The sequence below is a fragment of the Gopherus evgoodei genome, chromosome 1, assembly GCF_007399415.2.
Source record: "Gopherus evgoodei ecotype Sinaloan lineage chromosome 1, rGopEvg1_v1.p, whole genome shotgun sequence".
In the NCBI taxonomy this organism is placed as follows: Eukaryota; Metazoa; Chordata; order Testudines; family Testudinidae; genus Gopherus; species Gopherus evgoodei.
The window spans coordinates 37,545,022-37,566,348 of NC_044322.1; the positions used below are offsets into that span (position 1 = coordinate 37,545,022).

Sequence of the window (21,327 nt, forward strand, 5' to 3'; positions counted from 1 at the left end):
ATGAAATATAACTCTGAGGGCCTATTGTAATTATGCAAAGTGTGGGCCATTAATGGTGGTTTGGAATCTTGATGACTCTTATTAACCAGGACAATTGTCTGCAAATGGTTGTAAGTCTTCCTGTATAAGTGTGTGCTGTCAAGTGGGCAATGAAGTCTTGCAGTGACATGTGATCATGTCACCTGAACTGGAATCTATCTTGAACCTGGTGTCTTTCCATTGAGAAGGAAGGGGGTGGGAACTCAGAAAGGGACAAAGGATTCCTGTCTTATGCAAAAGATATATAAAGGGGTGGAAGAGAACAAAGGGTGTGAAGCCATCATGAAGAATCCCCTAGCTACCACCTGAGCTGGAACAAGAGTTGTACCAGGGGAAGGAATTGTGCCCAGGCCTGGAAGATGTCCAGTCTGAAAAAAAAACTTACTGAAGCATCTCTGAGGGTGAGATTATCTGTATTCAGTTTGATTAGACATAGATTTGTGCATTTTATTTTATTTTGCTCGGTGACTTACGTTGTTCTGTCTGTTACTACTTGGAACCACTTATATCCTACTTTCTATATTTAATAAAATAATTTATTAGTTAACTCAGAGTTTGTATTAATACCTGGGGGAGCAAACAACTGTGCATATCTCTTTGTCAGTGTTATAGAGGGTGAACAGTTTATGAGTAAAATGGATTTGTTTGGGTTTAGACCGCATTGGGAGTTGGGCATCTGAGTGTTAAAGACAGGAACAGTTCTGTTAGCTGCTTTCAGGTAAACCTCAGCTTTGGGGCAAGTAATTCAGACCCTGGGTCTGTGTTGGAGCAGACAGGAGTGTCTGGCTCAGCAAGACAGGATGCTGGGGTCCCGAGCTGGCAGGGAAGGCAGAGGTAGAAGTAGTCTTAGCACATCAGGTGGCAGCTCCCAAGAGGGTTTCTGTGATCCAACCCGTCACAGTGGCGTAGTCGCGCAGGCTCTGTGCACAGCTGATTGCTTTGAGGTACTGGTTGTGATTTTAAGCGAGTTTTAAGTGTGGTGGCTGGAGAACAGACAAAGTGGTTACTGGTTTGTTTTTCTCTTTGCTTATTTTGGGTAAGGGAAGTAGGGACAGAAAAGGAAGCAAAATAAATAAGATTGAAGATCAGAAGAAGCTAGAACTATACAAGTTGCAAATTGCCCAGAAAGGCTGAGCACTGGGCACTGGGAAAGTCTCTGTTAACAAAAAAGCCCCTGAGCTGAGTGCATTTCAGTTTCAGTGAACTGTGGACAGGTGTGGCCCAACCTCTGTGTCTGTGCTGAAGCTGATTGGAATGTCTAACTTAGCAAGACAGGAGTGGAGGAGTGCCTGTTCTGGCAGGAGGAGATCCTCTGTGGTATCCCAGCTCATCGAGTGATGGTCTTAAGGGAAGACAAATAGAAATTGATGTACAATTTGCCCAGAAAAAGGCTGCCCTGGAAAAAGAAAAGGCTGCCCACCAGCCTGGACTTAAAAGACAAAGCAATTAAGACCCAGAAGCAGGAACTGGCTGTAATGGAGTGGAAGAGGTGCACAGAGACATATATCCCGGAGCTGGAAGTTGGGGTCCTGGTGACTACTGCGGTGGGAACAAGCCCCAAAGACTCTATCTGGAAGCAAACCCAGCCTGAGTGAAAGGGGGAGGATTTTGCTGGCCAGCGAAAGGTCTGTCATAGCTGGTAGCTGTGAGCCTACATTTGGATCAGGGTCTCTTTCCCTTTTGGGGGACACAGGAGTGTCTTCCCCATAGGAAGGCCTAATAGCCATTGATGGACCTATAGTCCATGAAATTATCTAGTTCTTGTTTGAACCCTGTTGTAGCTTTGGTCTTCATAACATCCCCAGGCAATTAGTTCTACAGGTTGACTGTGTGTTATGTGAAGAAATACTTCCTTTTGTTTTAAACCTACTGCCTATTAATTTCATTAGAGGACTCCTGTCTTCTTGTGTTATGTGGAGGGATAAATAACACTTCCTTATTCACTTTCTTCACACCAGTGATGATTTTATAGACCTCTATCATATTCCCCCTTACTTATCTCTTTTCCAAGATGAACAAGTCTTTTTAATTTCCAAGTCTTTTTAATCTCTCCTCATATGTAATCTGTTCCATACCGCTAATCATTTTTGTTGTCCTTCTCTGTATTGTTTCCAATATATCTTTTTATTTTTTTATGATGAGGTGACCAGAATTACATGCAGTATTCATGGTGTGGGCACACCATCAATTTATCTAGTGGCATTATAATCTTTTCTGTCTTATTATCTATCCCTTTTCTAATGGTTCCAAACATTCTGTTAGTTTTTTTTGACTGCCACTGCACTTTGAGCAGATGTTTTCAGAGATTTATGATCCACAGTAACTCCAAGATTCCTTTGTTAGAATCACAGACTTTAAGGTCAGAAGGGACCATTATGATCATCTGGTCTGACCTCCTGCACAATGCAGGTCACAGAAACTCACCCACCCACTCGTGTATCAAACCTGTGTCTGAGCCATTGAAGTCCTCAAATCATGATTTAAAGATTTCAAGGTGCAGAGAATCTTCCAGCAAGTGACCCGTGCCCCACGCTACAGAGAGAGGCAGCCCCCCCCCCCAGGCCTTCTGCCAATCTGCCCTGGAGAAAAATTCCTTCCCGACCCCAAATATGGCGATCAGGTAAACCCTGAGCATGCGGGCAAGACTCACCAGCCAGACACCCAAGAAAGAATTCTCTATAGTAACTCAGATCCCACCCCATCTAATGTCCAATCACAAGCCATTGGGCATATTTACCACTAGTAGTCAAAGATGAATTAATTGCCAAAATTAGGCTATCCCATTATACCATCCCCTCCATAAACTTATCAAGCTTAGTCTTGAAGCCAGATATGCCTTTTGCTTCCACTACTCCCCTTGAAAGGCTGTTCCAGAACTTCACTCCTCTGATGGTTAGAAACCTTCATCTAATTTCAAGTCTAAACTTCCTGATAGCCAGTTTATATCCATTTGTTCTTGTGTCCACATTGGTACTGAGTTTAAATAATTCCTCTCCATCCCTGGTATTTATTCCTCTGATATATTTATAGAGAACAATCATATCTCCCCTCAACCTTCTTTTGGTTAGGCTAAACAAGCCAAGCTCTTTGAGTCTCCTTTCATAAGACAGGTTTTCCATTCCTCGGATCATCCTAGTAGCCCTTCTCTGAACCTGTTAAACATGGGAGACCAGAACTGCACACAGTATTGAGTGGAAACAGTTAATTTAGACCCCATCATTTTGTTTGTGTTTGTATCATCATTTGTATGTAATTCCAATGTGCCTTACTTTGCATTTATCAACATTGAATTTCATCTGTCCATTCATCTGCCCAGTCTCTCAGTTTTGAGACATCCCTTTGCAACTCTTTGCAGTCAGCTTTGGACTTAACTATCTTGAGTAATTTTGTATCATCTGCACGCTTTGCCATCTTTTAAACCCCTTTTTCCAGATCATGTATGAATATGTTGAACTGCACTGGTCCCATGAGAGATTCCTGGGGGATACCATTATTTACCCCTCTCCATTCTGAAAACTGACCATTTATTCCTACCTTAATTTTCCATCTTTTAACCAGCTACTGATCCATCAGAGCACGTTTCCACTTATCCCATGACTGCTTACTTTGCATAAGAGCCTTTGTTGAGGGACCTCATTAAAAGCTTTCTGGAAGTCCAAGTACACTATATCCACTGGATCACCCTTGTCCAAATGTCTGTTGACCCCCGCGAAGAATTCTAATGGATTGTTGAGGCATGATTTCCCCTTTCAAAAGCTATGTTGACTCTTCCCTCAACTAATCATGTTCATCTATGTGTCTGATAAGTCTGTTCTTTACTGTAGTTTCAACTAGTTTGCCTCTTATTGAAGTTAGGCTTACTGGCCTGGAAGGCCTGCTGATTTAAAAGCACTATCAGGAGGCAAATTTAAGAGAAGCTTTCTTGCCTGGGGAAAGAGGGTTGTTTTAAATAGACAGAGGTAATTATCAAAGTTGGAATTTGGCCATTACACTCGGGTTAACACCCATATGCTTCTAAAAAGTGCCATGTAATCTTTAATAGCAATAGATGCTCGGGATTCACACGGCAATGCCAGGCTTGGGCTAATCACGTGGAAGCTGGTGTCTTTAGCTTGAGAGTGGTAGGAATAGAAGTAGTTTGGAAAAAAGTACCCACAGTCATATTAATCATGACAAATTTGACCCAGTTTTCATCAAAAACTTTTGCATCTCTGGTTATGAACTTTTGCTGATAGGTTTCATTTGGACAAGTTTGCTTGAAGGTTCACACGAAAGTGGATGAAATTCACAGGTTTCATCTGAAATTTACAGGTGTTGCAATTTTGTTCCCCTCCTGCAGGAATCCCCTCTTTTCTTTTGTGTTTTTCAAGGCAGTGACCTGTCGGCTTTCATTACTGCCTTCCGCCACACTCTGGTGTAACCAAAGGTGCTCATTATCTCATCTCTTTTTCTGCAAGAGTTGATGTGGCCAGGGCTGCCCAGAGAATTCAGGGGGCCTGGTGTCTTTGGCAGCGGGGGGACCCCGCTGCCGAATTGCCGCTGAAGGCCTGGCACTTCGGCGGCGGGTCCTGGAGCAGAAGGACCCCCCCGCTGCCGAATTGCCGTGGAAGATGCTCCGGGGCCTGGGCCCCACAAGAGTTTTCTGGGGCCCCTGGAGCGCGTGAAGGACCCCACTCCGGGGGCCCCGAAAAACTCTCATGAGGGCCCCTGTGGGGCCCGGGGCCTGGGGAAAATTGCCCAACTTGCCCCCCCCCTCCCGGGCAGCCCCTGGATGTGGCCACTTTTCTTCTGACTCCCAGTTCTAAAAGGGTCTTTGTTGGAGGGGAAGGGAAGAGAAGCTTGAGCCTTTCCCTCTCCCTCTGTGGTGGGGCAGGAAATAGCCTGCCCTGCTGCTGGTTCCATCTTTGAGCCTCCAGGCCTGAAAGATGCCCGCTGATCCTCAGTAGCTGTAGGTAGGGAAAACCTGCCTAAGGTTTCTAGTCTGCCTTCAGCTTCCCAGATGACCCTTTTAGGATTTGTATGGGGCAGCCCTGTTAAAACTTCAGTAGTGTTATCAGCCCAGTGCTATTCCTCCAGGATATAAGGGGTGGGAGTGGGTGCAGGTTGAAGGATGCTTCAGCCAGTAACTGAGATGGTAGAAAAGGTACTGAGGAATCTATATGGAAAAGAAAGGGGGATTTTTGGGGTATGGGGATACCGTGCCATCTGAAATCAGCATATGAACTTGTATACCTAGTTTTGAGAATGTGGGTATACTCTCTGTTCAGCTGGGCAGATTAACTTTTTTAGTAAAACTGGAAATTGGCCCTGGTTATGTTGTCTAAAATTCACTTATAATCCTTGACACTGTGCAGGGACATTGGTTCACTATTGATTTAAAGGGAAGCGCTAATTAATCACCAGCATTACTGCGTACAGCACCTAGATTTTCTTTATAGGGCTTCACTTGAAATATTGACAAGGCTTCAGCATAGTTTTATGAAACTGAAAGGGATAAGACTGAGTGACCTAAGTGATTCTCTCAGATTCTCTCTGATTCTATGATCAACTTCTTACAATGCAACATACCAGTCATGTAGTAGTGTTATTGAATGAATAATGCCATATGTATAGTGTCAGGGATGCTCAAATTGATCCCAATAGACTGGCTCCCAGTCCTATCACACATCCAGTCTCCACGGATTGGAAAAGCTGCCCAAAAATCTGCCTTTCTCAACCATGTCAATGCAAACGCAAGGATCCCATTGCACGATGACCTGCAGAACCCACCAAACACAAGATTAAAATCCTGCAACCCTCTGCAGAACTGCATCAATAGTCTCACACTCAACTTTGATGCTGAGGCTCAATGGAGAGCCACATGGAACATTTCAACAGCTCAAAACAAATAGCTCGTTTGTTGACCCTGCTGAGGAACCACTGGGTTTTGACTTATGTTAGAAAGACTGGTGCAGATTGAATTGCATCAGGACATCTCATTGGAGATGTGGACAAACCCCCTTTAAATAGAAAATGAGGCAAGCACCTTTATGCAACTGTTGTCACCAGGCACAAACAATGGAGCACATCATATCTGAGTGTCCCCTTCATTCTTTCACCAGAGACCTCAAGGACATTCCCCAGCTCACTGCTGCCGCAACATGCTGACTATCAAACCTAGATATAGATTTGTAATCATTGCTACCTACCCAAGCCATATGAAAGAAGTAGCAGCATTATTTCTTTTAGTTAAATGACAGAAACATCATAAACTAAAATATGCCAAAGCAGGATATTCCTTAATCCTTGATTTACTGACCTTTCCCCTCCTCCACTTTATTGTTTAAAAAATGTGTTCAAATTTTGGATGCTCATGAAAGTTGGGGGCCAAAAGAAATTGGCAAGTGTGCGAGCTTCCCTGTGTATCTTTTTAAAGCATAACGCATTCCTGATTTGCTGCTCCCCAGCTATTTGAATCCCAAACTTTTCTGAAGCAAGGAATGTTAATTATGCTAAATTGTACAGTAGGTCTTATAAAAAGTTTACCAGAGAAAGTTTCTGTCATCAACTCTGCAATTAATTGCCTGGATAAATTTTGAATAAAGATGGATTCCACTGTTTTTTCAGGGTTGTGGGGTGGGCGAGAGGGTAGTTAACAAAACACCCAAGGCAGCTGACTTGTCTAAGGCCTGGGCTACACTAGCAGGGGGATTCAAACTAAGAGAAGCAACTTCAGCTACGCTATTTGTGTCACTGAAGTCGAAGTATCTTAGTTCGACTTACCTGGCCGTCCTCACGGCGGCAAGTCGACTGGCGCGGCTCCCCGATCGACTCCACTTACTCCTCCTGCTGAGATGGAGTACAGACATCGATTAGCGGATCGATTTATTGTGTCCAGACCCTAACCCTAAATCGATCCCTGATGCATCAAATAATACCCGCCGATCCGGCAGGTAGTATGGACGTACCCTATGCCATCATTGATGGCTGAAACAGTTGCACCTCTTAGAGCCTAACTTAAATCACAACAGCACAGAAGATATTCCTGGCCTTTCTGAGAGAACTCTGATGTTAAATCTCATATGTCCTATTTAGAAAATGAATGACAAACAATATTGAAACAAGTGATCTTAGGGCAAAATTATTTCATTGAAACTCAGAATGGACAAATGTGAAAAGTGCATAATCTGGAAAACAAAACTAGAAGCAACAGCCTTTGAATGTTAAGGATCACTTGCGGATACAGACTAACACGGCTGCTACTCTGAAAAAGGATCGCTGACTGTCTTAAAGGGAAAAATATAATTAGTTTTCTTCAGTAGTTGCTACCTGAAATATTTAAATTGGGTCTTTAAGTCACCAAAGTGTAAGACCAAAAAAGTGGGATGCTGACAAACCCAGACCCATAATCTTTAAATAGCTAAAATGTAAGAAGATAATGAGTCCTGCCAGGTAAAAGTGGTGATGGTGGTTTGGGGCGGTGGGTTAGGGAGCAAGTGTGACACAATGGCCTTAATATCAATTTATTTCTACTTAGCTGACCAACGAAAGGGTTACATTTAATGGCCTCAAGTAGATTCTGTGGAGACTAACATTAGATATGGCATCGGGTACGCAGTACCCAGCAAACTCAGAAAGATCTTCCCAGACTCCAGCGGAGGCTTTGCATGACTAGATCTATTCAAAATTAATAGTATGGGTTTTTTTTAATAGACGTAAAATCTTGTCCAACACAGGAGTTTGAATTGCATTCACAGTTTTGATTCTAGAATTATAGTGTTATAAGATCCCAATCCTGTATAATGTGCGGGTAAGCCACCAAAGATCCTGTAGAAGGATTGGGGCCTAGAAATCTAATTTACCAGAGCTTAAACAAACTATTTTACTGAAAGAATCTAACCCTATAATTCAGGGGTCAGCAAAATCTGGCTCCTGGGCCATCAGGGTAAGCCACTGGTGGTCTGAGATGGTTTGTTTACCTCGAGCATCTGCAGGTAAACCTAAATAAACAAAGTGTCCTGGTGCACCAGCTGCTTACCCTGACGGGCTGAGACAGCAACTGGTGGGGAAATTTTTTGGGGGAGAAGCTGGGAGTCAGGGGAGTAACCCCTGTGACTACCCCCCACATAACCTCACCCCTAGCCCAGGTACCCCACACTCTCCCCATTCCATCCCTTCCCACCTTATCTGGGGAGGGTCAGGGGAGGATATCTCCTGACCTGACTAGTGTTGCTCCATCAGGCTGGGCAGTGTGGCTGCAGCCTGCTCCGGTGGGCCGGACCGGGTCAGCGCAGCTGCAGCATATTCCAGCAGGCTGGGCCAGGCGGCACAGCCGCAGCATGCTCCAGTGCTCGGGCGGCGTGGCCACATCCTGCTCTTGGGGGTGGGGCCAGGTGGCACAGCTGCAGCCTGCCAGCCCCGGAGCTGCTTTGGAGGCGGGGGGCAGAGCAGCGTGGCCAGAAGTGGAGAGACTCTGGCCCCATCTCTTCCCTTCTGGCTCTGCTGGCTGTGCTGCCTCTCCTTGCTCCCTCTGTTGGGGGGGGAGGGGCAAGGTCCCACCTCTCCCTCTCTATACCTGTTCATGAGCTGACCCCCGTCTCTGGTGCTTCCCTTTTTTACTAAAAAAAATGTGGCTTATGAATGAGTATATACGGTAATATTTCTGTATATATTAAAAAAGCTATTTCATATTACTGTGTCTTACAACATAGTATATAGTATAGTATTCTGAATATATTGTATGATTGCAGGGCAGTATACCTGATTTTACATATTTGATATCCTTTGACCCCATAGAATGTGGGGAGCGAGGATGGCCTAGGTCAAGTTACACTCTTCAATAATCTGAATGTGTCTGAAATGATTCACTTAGTGTTTTGATTTTTTTCCTGTTATCATTTATAAGCCTGATCCAACTCCCACTTAAGTTAATGAGAATTTTTCTACTGCCTTCAGTAGAAATTGGGCTGGGTCTGATGTCAGTTTGCATAATATAAACATGTAAACCTTGTTTTCAGATTCTTGGAAGGGCTCCCTGAGACTCATTCAGCCAAGTGTTCTGAATCAGATGCACTGATCATGTTGGCAGCTGTACTCTTGGGTATGGAAGGCAACCCTAAAATAAAGAAGTCAGTGGTGTAAATAGTGTATGGCACAGAATAATCTCAATCCTGTTGGCACTGAAGACAATGGGAAAACACTCAAGAATTGGCCCTTTGATTGTTTTCCTTACAGACTGACTTTGTTGGGCAAGACTGGTAAAGAAATCAACACAAGTCCCAATCCTGCCTAAGTAAATTTTGAGCAGATCTTCAACTTTTAAAGTCAATAGATCTATGACAATTTATACAGCTGAGGCTCTCCCCTGAAAGTTCTGCAGCTGCTTTCAATGGAAGCCTGTGGAGGCCTTCAGCATGATCATCTCACTGTGGATGAGTTTGCAAGTATCTCAGTATCCAAACATTGAAGTAAAAGCAGTTATCTACTTCATTCAGCTGACTATAATTAAAGTGTTCCTATATATACATTAGAACAAGTAAACAGATGTACTCAGTGCACAGTCACTGCTGGCAGAAGTAAATCCATCCACACTGGAGTTATTTTAAATGTTTAAATAAATGATTACATATCCAGTGAAAGTACATATTAAAAACTTCCCTAATGCCTTAGGAAAGTTGCAATCCAAATAGAGTGAGTGTCAGTAAAATGAAAGACTGTCTTGTGGAGGGGTGTGGGTGTGTGTGAGAGAGAGTGATGTATTGATTTGATAGATATTATAGGTCCTGGAACTAGGGATGCTGCTGCTTGAATTGGTTTCTATTATACATAGGGTTTACAGCTTGGTTCAATGGCTCTGAGCATCCCCACTGTGAAAATTGTTCCAGCACCCTGATAGATATTCTGTCTCTAGTGAAGTTAATGGGAAAACTCCCAGGATTTAACCATCAATGCTGAAATCTTCTCCTTATATAAAGGACAGCAAGTTTCACTGCCCTGCCAATATGTCTCATCTCTGAGCTAGAGAGACCATAGTTTCTATGTCTAGTCAGTCATTGGCCCTTCTGCTCATACTGCCAACAAGCAGACCGTGTTTTACCAGCTATGTTGGTAATTGTAGGATCATTTTGGATAGAAGATGTTGGATACAATAATGCTTGAAAAATGCTTCCAGATGATTGAAGATAAACAAACGCAGAATATAGTAAGTGAAGGTGTATGCATAATAAAACCTTCACATGTGTAACACAATGCAATTGTTTGTCAGTACACAACCCTTTAGAACAGGAAGCTAAGATTAAAACCGTAGCCAATTGAAAGTACAAAGTGACTCGAGATAGACAAAATATAATTACCCTATTGGGATTCAGCCAAGGCACTTGGCCTAACATCCCTGCTTTTGTGAAAAGTGTCATGGAATATTTAATGATCATAGCTGGACTGGATTTCAGTTTGATGCATTATTTGGTAGTCGTCTCCTTCAGCTATATAATGCTGGGTGTTCTTTCAGCAGCAATAAAAGTTTAAAAAAATAATGTTTTTGTCATCGTTTGTCAAATGATTTAATAAATAGTATTAGGTATGATAGCATTCTGGCTGAATATTGCCAAAACTATTGCTTGAACATATTTGTCAGAGAAAAATGGCAATGTGCAGGAAATAATATATTCAACTAAAGTGCTTATCCAACTCCGTTCACAAATTCGGAAAGAAAAGTGACACTCCTCAGTCACCAGTACCTCTTCCAATAATAGCTGTGGTTTCCCTAGAGGTCTTCCATCCAACCAGGGACCAATCTTGCTAAATATGTGAGATCAGACAAGAAAGTAGCCCTGTGTATGGCTGCTGTAATATTTATGATAGCTCTTCAGTTAGAGTAAATAATGTAATATGTTTATGTTTAATAGCCTATTCAGACCGAGTATGAGACCAATTTTATATATAATGCCCTAATTTGCAAGTAAAAAAGTGAGGAAAAGTGCTTAAAAATTAAAAGGGTCTGTTCATTACATTTTGTATAGTAATGCTTTCCTCTCATTGAACACATACCTTTCATTATTGTGATATACCTATCTCATAGAACTGGAAGTGACCTTGAAAGGTCATAGAATCCAGTCCCCTGCCTTCACAGCAGGACCAAGTACTGTCCCAGACAAATTTTTGCCCCAGATCCCTAAATGGGCCCCTCAAGGATTGAACTCCCAACCCTGGGTTTAGCAGGCCAATGCTCAAACCATTGCAAGCATATATTTAGGGGAGAATATATTTGAAAACATAACTCTTCTTAAGAGAGAGTTAACTCTCATGGTTGTGATGTAGAGTAGTTATAGAAAGAGCTTTGACCAAATCAAATTTACTTATTTTTATAATGTGCTGGGACTTTTGTATTAAGCATTTACATGTTAAAGTGTCTTCTTTGATTCAAATAATGTAGTAGTCCATGTGAAGAAGGACAAAATGATGTGTTGCACAGAAATAAGAGTGTACAACAAGCAGGATAGATGGCATGTTTATTGTCATTTTAGTAAGGATGGGGTAAATGGTCAGATTTCAAAATCAATTATACAACTTTAAATGTAGTCCCAATTAACAGGCCTTAAAAGGGAAAAAAACATACTGAATATTTTTGCACAGGATACTATACTTTGTTTTCATTTACTAAGCAACACAAATATATAATATGAAATATTTGTCCAATAAAAGTAATTAGCCTTAGAATGAAGTCATTTTCAGAGTAATATCTATATGGATTAAACATTTTCTTATTTTCTTATTCTACATTTTACATTAGCTGCTCCACAAGAATATATTTTAAAAATCATCTAGTCAGGCATCCATTGTGGTGTCCGATAGTCCTACACTTTATTAATTCATAGTCTTACTTTTAATGGGACTGGCTGAAAGTTTTGATGTTGTAATTACTGTTTTTTCCCTGCTAAGTAGTGGATAATATATAAAAAGAGGAAGGGGTTTCCATAGTAGCTAATGTTCACCAGATTTTCTTCTAAAGCACCAGGTTAGCAGACTTCTGAATTAAATCCATATTCATCACTTGGGCCCTGTGATATAATTGAATAGTTCAAAGATACATATTATATTAACAGCTACAGTTAAATAAGCTAAAAGAGGAAAAACATGGAAATACAATAAAACGAGACTTGATCGCTTTATAGTGGAATACTCTATAAACTGTCTTAGCTGGAAACATAGTGTGTTGTGCAACATCTGATTTGTATAGTTCCAAGGTCAAATCTTGAGCAGAGCTTTACTTGATTAGCACCTCAAGATTTGGCCGCCAAATTGAACAGTTTGGTGAAGGCAAACAGCCTTTTCTCTCGCAGGAGTAAAGGTTAGAGTTTCCACTGCTATCCCACTGATATGCTTGGTGTATGTGTCGGTCTCTAGCAGAATTCATCTAGTAAGATTAAATAATACATTGTACTGTAAAGTATGCGCAGATGAGTAATTACAAAAAAAAAAATGAAATAAGTTACAGATCACACCACAGAGAAGCAATGGAGTATTCTAACGCCAACTTCTGCTTTCAGGCTATGCACAATGTACTTCCAGAAAATTACAGGCAAAGGGGGAAACACCAATAATATTCCCTCCCAAAACCTCAGGGTTGGCTTTTTGTGAATGGTTCACACACACAGCTGGAAGGACAAAAGGGTATTCCAGATGGGTTCACGTATGTTATTGCTCAAAACTACTGCATGCATGCATCATTCTCTGCTCCTATGTATTCTTCTCCACCTAAATTATGTGTGCTTCTGTCTTGAATAAGATGCACGAGCACTCATGATATGGGTGTAAACTGCTGCAGCTTTTTGCAATATTGATTTATAGCAATTTCTATCTATCTAAGAACTTATATGGCCTCTATTGTTGTGGCAGCCATGTCGGGAGAGGATAGGGAGGGGAAAATCAGATGCAGTCCACATTTGGTCGTGGATTAGTGTTACATCACTAGCTAACAGAGCACCTTGTCCAAAGTCCATCAAAGTCAATGGCAGTCTATTTACTGCAGTGATCTGTAGACCAAACCCCAAATTCCCAACTGTCAGAGAATGCCATACCATATCAGTTCATGATATTTTAAATACACATATCACATAAAATATGGTTGTTTATATATGTATAAACAATCACCCATATCCTGGGAAGAAAAATATTACAGTGTGTACTATATAGATCTCATACCAATTTTTCCTAAATCGATTATTTTGATATGGTACAAAAAAGGCCTAGCTATGTTCCAGAAGGAAAATATGGGAAAATTGGGAACTCTTCATAACATAGATATTGAAACTGTAAGGTGAAAAATATGTGAAACAAATACAGAATGCAGTATAATAAATAAAATCAATCAAGGTCTGATGATTAAGTATACTGTAGTGTTGTCATAATTGATTAAGCCTTCCATATGAAGGGATAGAGTATTGTAAACTGTATACCTGGGTATGGGAAAATACTTATAAAAATATACATTTGTTAGTAAAAGACCATTCCTCAGTATGTATGAAATGTAGATGAAGTGAATAAATAATTAATGGATTCAAGAAAGGACAGAATAACATTTTATCAAGATCTCTATTTTTAACAAGGACTCATTCTGCAGTGCATGTCATGTGATCTGATTCCGTGCAGAGAGCAGAAAACTTAATTTGAATTAGTTTCATGTCCCCTGTGGAGCTAAAGGCACAGCATACAACACCAATCAGCATCTGCTTTTGCTGTTAAAAAATACAAAGTAATTTTAAAAATCACCCAAAGTAAAAGAAATGTTAAGACAAGATCAGTATTTAAAGATTATTTAGTTAGTATAAGAAAGATCTTGATCTTAAAGATGCATGTGTAATGTTCTATATATGTTGTGGGAGGCTACTAGAACACATTTAATTCTCAACTTTTTAAAAAATTCAGTAAAAATGTGTTATTGGTGGAATCCCAGCTCTCAAAGTCAATGGGGCATCTTGTATGATTAAATCTTACACAAGTAGCAGGTTGCAAATTGGTCCCACTGATGCTTGAGGATTTATTGAAAATAAATATTTTTTCTTCATTTTCTAAACAGAAACAAAAACCTGAGCAGTGTTGCTATGTATAAAATATTTCACTAAATTGCCATCAAAAGCGCCAAAAAAGATAAAGCAGCAAAGACTCCTGTGGCACCTTATACATGCATCCAACGAAGTGGGTATTCACCCACGAAAGCTCATGCTCCAATACGTCTGTTAGTCTGTATGGTGCCACAGGACTCTCTGCTGATTTTACAGATCCAGACTAACATGGCTACCTCTCTGATACTTAAAAAAAAGATAAATACAACCATCTTAAAAAGTTGCCTACAAATTGTGATCTAGGATGCACACATGTGGGAGAGGATGGTCATGTGCTTAAAGACCAGAGCTGAGAATCAGGATTCTATTCCTGTCTTTGTCACAGATTTCCTTTGTGACGTTGGACAAGTCATTTCACTTATGTCACTCTGTTTTTGTTTCCTTATCTGTAAAAATGTAATACCTATTGTACAGGTGTATTTTTTAAGGTTTAATTTGTTAATGTCTGCAAAGCGCTTGGAGATCTTCTGATTTACGGTAATAAATGCATGTAACATACAAAGCATTATCATCATTTGTGCAAAATATTACAGTGATTGGAGTTCTATAATAATTAAGGCCAGAGCTTGAGTTAAAGTCAATGGAACTATGCTGATTTACAACAGTTGAGGATCTGTCCCCTAGGACCTAATTCTAGTCTCAGTCTTATGTGGTATAAACCCAGAATAATCTGAGTGATTCCACTGGTGTTACAGCTGAAAACAGAATTTGGCCGATAGATAGGTTTCCCTTCTATTCATTTAACTGACAACTGGGCATATGAATCTAGGGCAAAAAGTGGCTCTAAATTCTTTTTTCTTCTTGGGGGCTCAGAGTTCTTTGCATGTTATAGAGATCAAAGGCTCTTCTTCACTTTCTCTTAAGTTCTTTCCCTCACTCTATAGGTCTTGTGTTCTGATATGAGGCTCTCTCAGGGGCTTGATAACTCTGTGCCACAATGTGTGTTGAGCAGGGGCCCTCAATTTTGAATTCGTTGGCTCTACAGCTCTGCTTACTTTAGCCTTTGAAGGACAAAATCCTGGAGTTTTTGCTTTGTTGCCCATGTGAGTTATGCCTAGGCTGAGGACAGGAGGATCAGGTGCAAAGGGAACAAAAGACAAACCTAGGTGTCCTTCATACCTCTGTGAAGAATTATCGCTTAGCAAATTGGTCAGACCCTAAATTCTGTTTTAATAAGCCAAGTAACAGATATTCAAATAGTATTTCTTTCAATTCAATATTTCGATTACTCTTTGGAACAAACTCACTTGGATTTTAAGGCATTACATTATATTTGAAACCCACAAAAGAATTCTGTTTTCCTTTTGTTGTATCTCACAATTCAAAACCTTTGCATAAAAAAAAAAAAAAAAAAAAAGATTTTTAAGATAAAAAGTCCATTAACATCACCTGGCTGTGAGCTGCTTTTCTCTCTAGAATGAGTGGTAGTGAAAGCATTGCTATTTTTATTGTTTTTTAAAACAGGTTATTGAAAGAGCTTTTTAGCTTTCACACACCGTTGTCTAAGTTGTGATTGCTTTAGGCAACACATAGAAATAACAGAGCTCTGTTGCATCTTTGCTATAGTTGACATTAGGAATTGTTATCTAGCACATTTCACTGTACTTGCAATGAGTCACTGGTATCGAGAAGTAAAGATAATCTTGTAATGTTTCCTTTAAATATGGTAATACATGTATTAAATGGATAGAAAGTTAGTTATTTTTAATACTGGTTTCTTACCTCTTTTTCTTTTGTCTTCTCAGGAAAAATTAACCCAGGAGTGCGTATTCAGAGAACAGTTTGAAGAAAACTGGTATAATACATATTCATCAAATCTATATAAACATGTGGACACTGGAAGACGATATTATGTTGCATTAAATAAAGATGGGACTCCAAGAGAAGGGACTAGGACTAAACGGCATCAAAAATTTACACATTTTTTACCTAGACCCGTGGACCCTGAGAAAGTACCTGAACTATATAAGGATATTTTAAGCCAAAGTTGACAAAGACAATTCCTTCACTTGAGCCCTTAAAAAGTAACCACTATAAAGGTTTAATGCGGTGGGTTCTTATTGATTAGCTGTGCCATCACATCAGCTCCACTGTTGCCAAACTTTGTCGCATGCATAATGTATGATGGAGGCTTGGATGGAACATGCTGATTTTGTTCTGCACTTAAAGGTTTCTCCTCCTGGAGGACAGCCTATGCCCACTTGCTTGATTTATTATGAGAGAGAGAAAAGAGTGTGTGTGAGAGAGAGTGAGAGAGAATGAAAGAGAAAAAAAGAAGCAGAAGCAAAGAGGAAAAAGGACTGATGCATGCTGGGAAATAGACACGCTTTTAAATTTTTGATCAGTTGTACTTCATCATATATCAGCATAGCTGCCATACTTTGATTCATCAGGATTTTTGGCTGGCGGCCTGCTCAAGTGTACGCTGTATTTACAAAGGCATGGAGGGTGCAGTCTTACTTAAACAAGAGACTTTTCAGTTAACTGCTCTCGGGGTATTGTCCCCTTGAGTTTAAAGCAAAGACCTCTTAGTGAAAAACTAAAAAGTTAAATTTATTTATAGAAATTCCAAAGGCAACATTTTATTTATTTTATATATTTATTTATTATAGAGAGTTTATTTTTAATGAAATATGTACAGGCCAGATAGGCATTTTGGAAGTTTTAGGCTCTGTAAGCATTAAAATGGCCAAGGCCACTATGAACCTGTGGTAAATTCATGCAAGTAAATATAAAAGGTGCATGGATACAAAAACAATCTAGTGACCCTAATGTACTAAAGGTGACAATCTATTCTGTGCCCATATTATTGTAAAAGTATGCACACCACTCATGACACTGAGTATTCACTCTTCTGACTGCTTGTTTCATAGCTTACCCCAAGAGGATTAAAGATAAAACTGGGTCTTCAACTTTTATTCTGTGTTTGTAATATTTCCTCTCTGATAAAGTGACTTATTCCATCATTGTAAACTTCAGTAGTGGAAAATATAGGGGTTGGTATATACTCTACTTGTTAAAACCTATTGCAGATTATACCAAAGCTAAATGATAAATATGCTTTTTTTAAGCAGAACACCAGAAACAACATAACTAATATAAACGGTTGTACTAATTAAGATTATCACAGATAGCACAGAATGGTTTAAGAGGGCAAGAACCAGGTAACAAGATCTCTCTTGTAAACATATTTATTTGTGCACTTGACTATCTGCTATGAAATTATACAAGTTCCATAGGGGTCATTGTAACATCTTTTATGGAAAATTGCTTTCAGTGTGAACTGTCATAATACATGATATTAGCACCCTTCTTAAAGTCAAACTTGCAAAATGAAACTAATAAATCTCTATCAGTAATGACAATGAGGGGGAAAGTATTATACTTGTTTTTTTTCCCTGAAGTTACCTTCAAATATTCATAAACTATAAATGAGATTACAATATGTAATATACTTTATATGGATTTTGTATCATTTTATGTTAAGCACATAAACATATATTGTTACTGGTAATAATTCTGGAACTTCTTGTTAGGAAAGAGACTATTTTTCACAATAGTCTGAGGAAAAAGGAGCAAAATTGTTAGCATATTTAACAAAATGGAATTTATAATTTTTGTATTACTTAAGTTTTGACCTTACTTCACTTTGCCACTGAATTCACTGGGAGAGAGATATGGCCTTAATATTCCTAGCCGACTGCATACAGAGACTGACCGTGATCATAGACATATTTTGCAGTAGCCATACTTATCATTTCTAACTCACTTTTGATTATTAATCCTTTTTTTGCTCTGATGCATAATTGTCTATGTGGTATAAAACTATGTAATTTGAAACTTAAATCTATTATGGAACAGCATATGGCTTAATGTCATTGACACATGACTTTTCTGTGCTCCCAGGTATAATAGGTAGCAGAGACTGTGTCTTGACTCACACCACTAGTAAACTAAATCAAATAAAAATGTGGCATTTTATAATAATTGTTTTTGAATGCTAAAGTTATCTAAATTAACGTAGTTGATTTAAGATATAGTTAGGCATTGCCTGTTTGTTTATTTGTGTAGGGACTATGTTCTCGTTTAAGAATTTACAGCATTTTATAATAGCTTATCAGATCATTCATTTGTTTATTTTTAACCCTCTTCACTGTTGCTGAAACAGGCAGGGAGTCTGGATGCAGGTTGACAGAACACTGAATCATTTGAGCAGAAGGTATTAAAAACCTATCTGGTCAAAATGGAGGAATGAGTTTCCAGGGCATACCAGGTTCATCATTCAACATTAGAGGTTAACTTAATTGAACTGCAAAAAGGTGGATTATAACTGAATGTACACTAAATCCACTAACGTAAGACATTCATGACAAAAGTTGAAAATGTCATGAGTTGAGACCACAGTCTGAGTCTTAACATTGAGTTTCCTTGGGTTTTTAGTCATAGTCAGACCATTTATATCACTTAACATGTTTTTATTTAATTTATTTTTTGTATTTTTTTAAAGAAAGGATTAAAAACCAAGAAAAAATGTTTTATGCGTTTATGGCAGTCGATACAATAAAATGTAACCAATTTACTCAAGTAACCCATAATGGTGTGTAAATACTGAATTTATGTAAATATAGAAATATGGAATTTAACATAGGCATTATTGTGAGACTGAACTGTCCGGGGATTGGCAGTGGGCCACAGAGCCTTTCTTCTCAGGTTCAGCTCATGTCAAGTAGTGAACAAAAGTTTGTTCAGTCACTTATGTAAAATGTTTGTTTTCTAATGGAGCGAGGTTCACATAACAAAACCACTATTACATGGGTGCCAGTTAGCACCCTTGCCAGGGACTAAATGGGCATGGAGACTCAAATGCCCTTCCATTCCTCACGTGATCCTTCTAAATCAAGTGTGAAGATAATTGATGGGGCAAAGTGGGGAAGCTTGCACTACTGCTGTTCCTGTGCTGTGGACAAAGAGAAGTCTTCATTTTCTAGTGCTGTCAGTCTGGCACCTTTTTTGAGCACTAAAATTCACTTGGAGAAAAATCTGAAAAAAATTGGTGTTATTTACTTGATAATCTGTAATTGTGTGTAAATACGTACAGAATTATGTAATTTGTATAAATATATGGTTATAGAATTTTGAAAATTGGCATTATTTACTTGATGTTCCATTAGAATTGTTTCTTACAACTGTGCATATATGTAATTATGGCGTTTAATAATATTTCTGCTAGCTCTTACAGGAGACGTGAGAAAATTCCACACAGAGCAAAATCATGAACGTATATATCTTTTTGCTAATTTGGGATATGGGGAAAAATTTCTTTCTGACAGGAGTTGTTTTGGGGATTTCACTGCAAGTAAACCTGTAACCTATTGGGCAGTCAGTATGGAAAAAATGTGTTAAGATCCAAATTTAGTTGGATGCATCTCTTGGTTCTGATCTAAGCCTGCTATGTGACCAGCAGTATTCAAAAAATAGCAAAGAGTGGGTGGAAGGCTTGGCAAAGAAGAAAGGTGCAGAGGGTAAGAAGACAAATTTCAGAAAAAAAAAAGTCTTCCATTGTTACCAATCGGAGTGGAATTTTACCCACTCTTTTACTTAGAGGAAAAGTACATTTTTGTTTGATGACTGGGTATAAAGTGTGTGGAGATGGGGAAGGGGAAAAGGCAGAGATCATTGGAGAAAGAGTGAGCATTAACAATGGGGTCTCTGAATGGGGGTAAAAGTGTGTTTAATAAAAACACAGGTTGGTGAGAGATGACAATATGAAGTACTCCTCTAAGATAGTCTTTAGGTTTCCTCTATAAACAGAACATAGCAGGATGCAGGGGAAGATATGCCAGCAACATCTGTTCCTTCACCATACACTTGTGTTCTTCAGGGAGTCCATTTCCTTCATACTCTGAGTGGATGTGAATGCAGTGGTTGTGGCACTGCTAATTAATTTAATATTTAGAATATAGGATTATTTTGTCTTCACTCATCAAAGACATGAGAAGAAAATTAGTCAAAAACAAAGAAGTAACAGTACATGTTGTCCTGGCTACACTTTGTCATTGCAGTTCAGATCAATCCTGCATTGGCCACAGATTTTGATCAGAGTAGAAAATGTGTTTGTTTTTAGTGAGAGGAAAACTTGAGGATGGAACCTGGACTGTGATGATTATGTCTCATTTGCATCATACTGTGTAAATCCAATCTTGTTACCTTTTTTGGTGCTTGTGTATTTTTTTTAAATAGCTTTTGTGCATTTTCCTTTACCTGGCCTTGATCCTTGCAGATCAGTGTTCTTTTTTTCCCCCGCTCATCATTTTTGAGGTGCATTATTTGTTTTAATCTCCCACTGAAGGATTCAGAAAATCCAACACCTCATCTTTGGAGAGGTGAAAGGATCTGTATGTATTGCAAAGGATGTAGTACTCTGATCTGCTGATGTACCTTGTATGAATGTCCTGTCTCACTGTAGCCAGCACATGTGAGGCAACAACATTTATTTATTCTTTCATGTTTCATGTTGGGGCTGATCATGAATGAGATCTCCTGAAATGGTTCTGAAGAATAAGAGTACACAGTCTTTCTATAAGATGCTACTAAATAGGTATCTCTTGCTCCCTCTTACACTCACACATATCCTATCTTGTTTTCATTGCAATAAAGTAATAATTAGTTGTATATTGCTTAGTAAAAAGAAGAATTTCACCTCTTTCAAAACTCTTTGCTGGGGTAGAGGGAAATTATTTTTTTGTGTGCAGTCTTATGAGGTGTGACTATGAATGAGCTATTGAAAGAAGCTTAGAAGTGAATTCACTTGTCAGTGTTTCATGTTTTTATGTTTGCTTGAGAAATCACAGACCATCAAATTGAGGTGATGCGCAAAACATGACCCATAAATCACTTCCATCCTTCAAAACACAGTCTTATATATATGTCCTATTAATGGAGGCAATACATCTACGAAAAGAGAGCATTTCTCAAGAGTTATCGTTCATGCATCTTCTTAAAAAGGGCATTCACTAACGCGTAGGCTTTCTGTAGCTACACAGGCAATTGCTGATAAACATTGTTTCGAGGATGGTTCTAAATATTGAAGGAGTGCCCTGAACCTCTCTCTACCAGCTCTCCTTGAAGCTGTGTTCTTCCTTGCTTACTTCTTTATTTTGTGTTTTTTTTCTCTTACCCAACTCCTACT

At 39.3% G+C, this 21,327-nt stretch overlaps 1 protein-coding gene across 1 annotated transcript in view; it reads left to right on the top strand.

Annotated features, from left to right (window-relative positions):
* The window catches only part of FGF9 (fibroblast growth factor 9), a 31,422-nt gene extending 12,256 nt beyond the window's left edge, over positions 1–19,166 (top strand). Inside the window, exon 3 of the mRNA XM_030561992.1 lies at positions 15,884–19,166. Within this exon, the coding sequence (XP_030417852.1) occupies positions 15,884–16,129 (246 nt within the window). The 3' untranslated portion in view covers positions 16,130–19,166. The remainder of the gene's footprint in view (positions 1–15,883) is intronic.
* Positions 19,167–21,327: the final 2,161 nt, after the last annotated feature.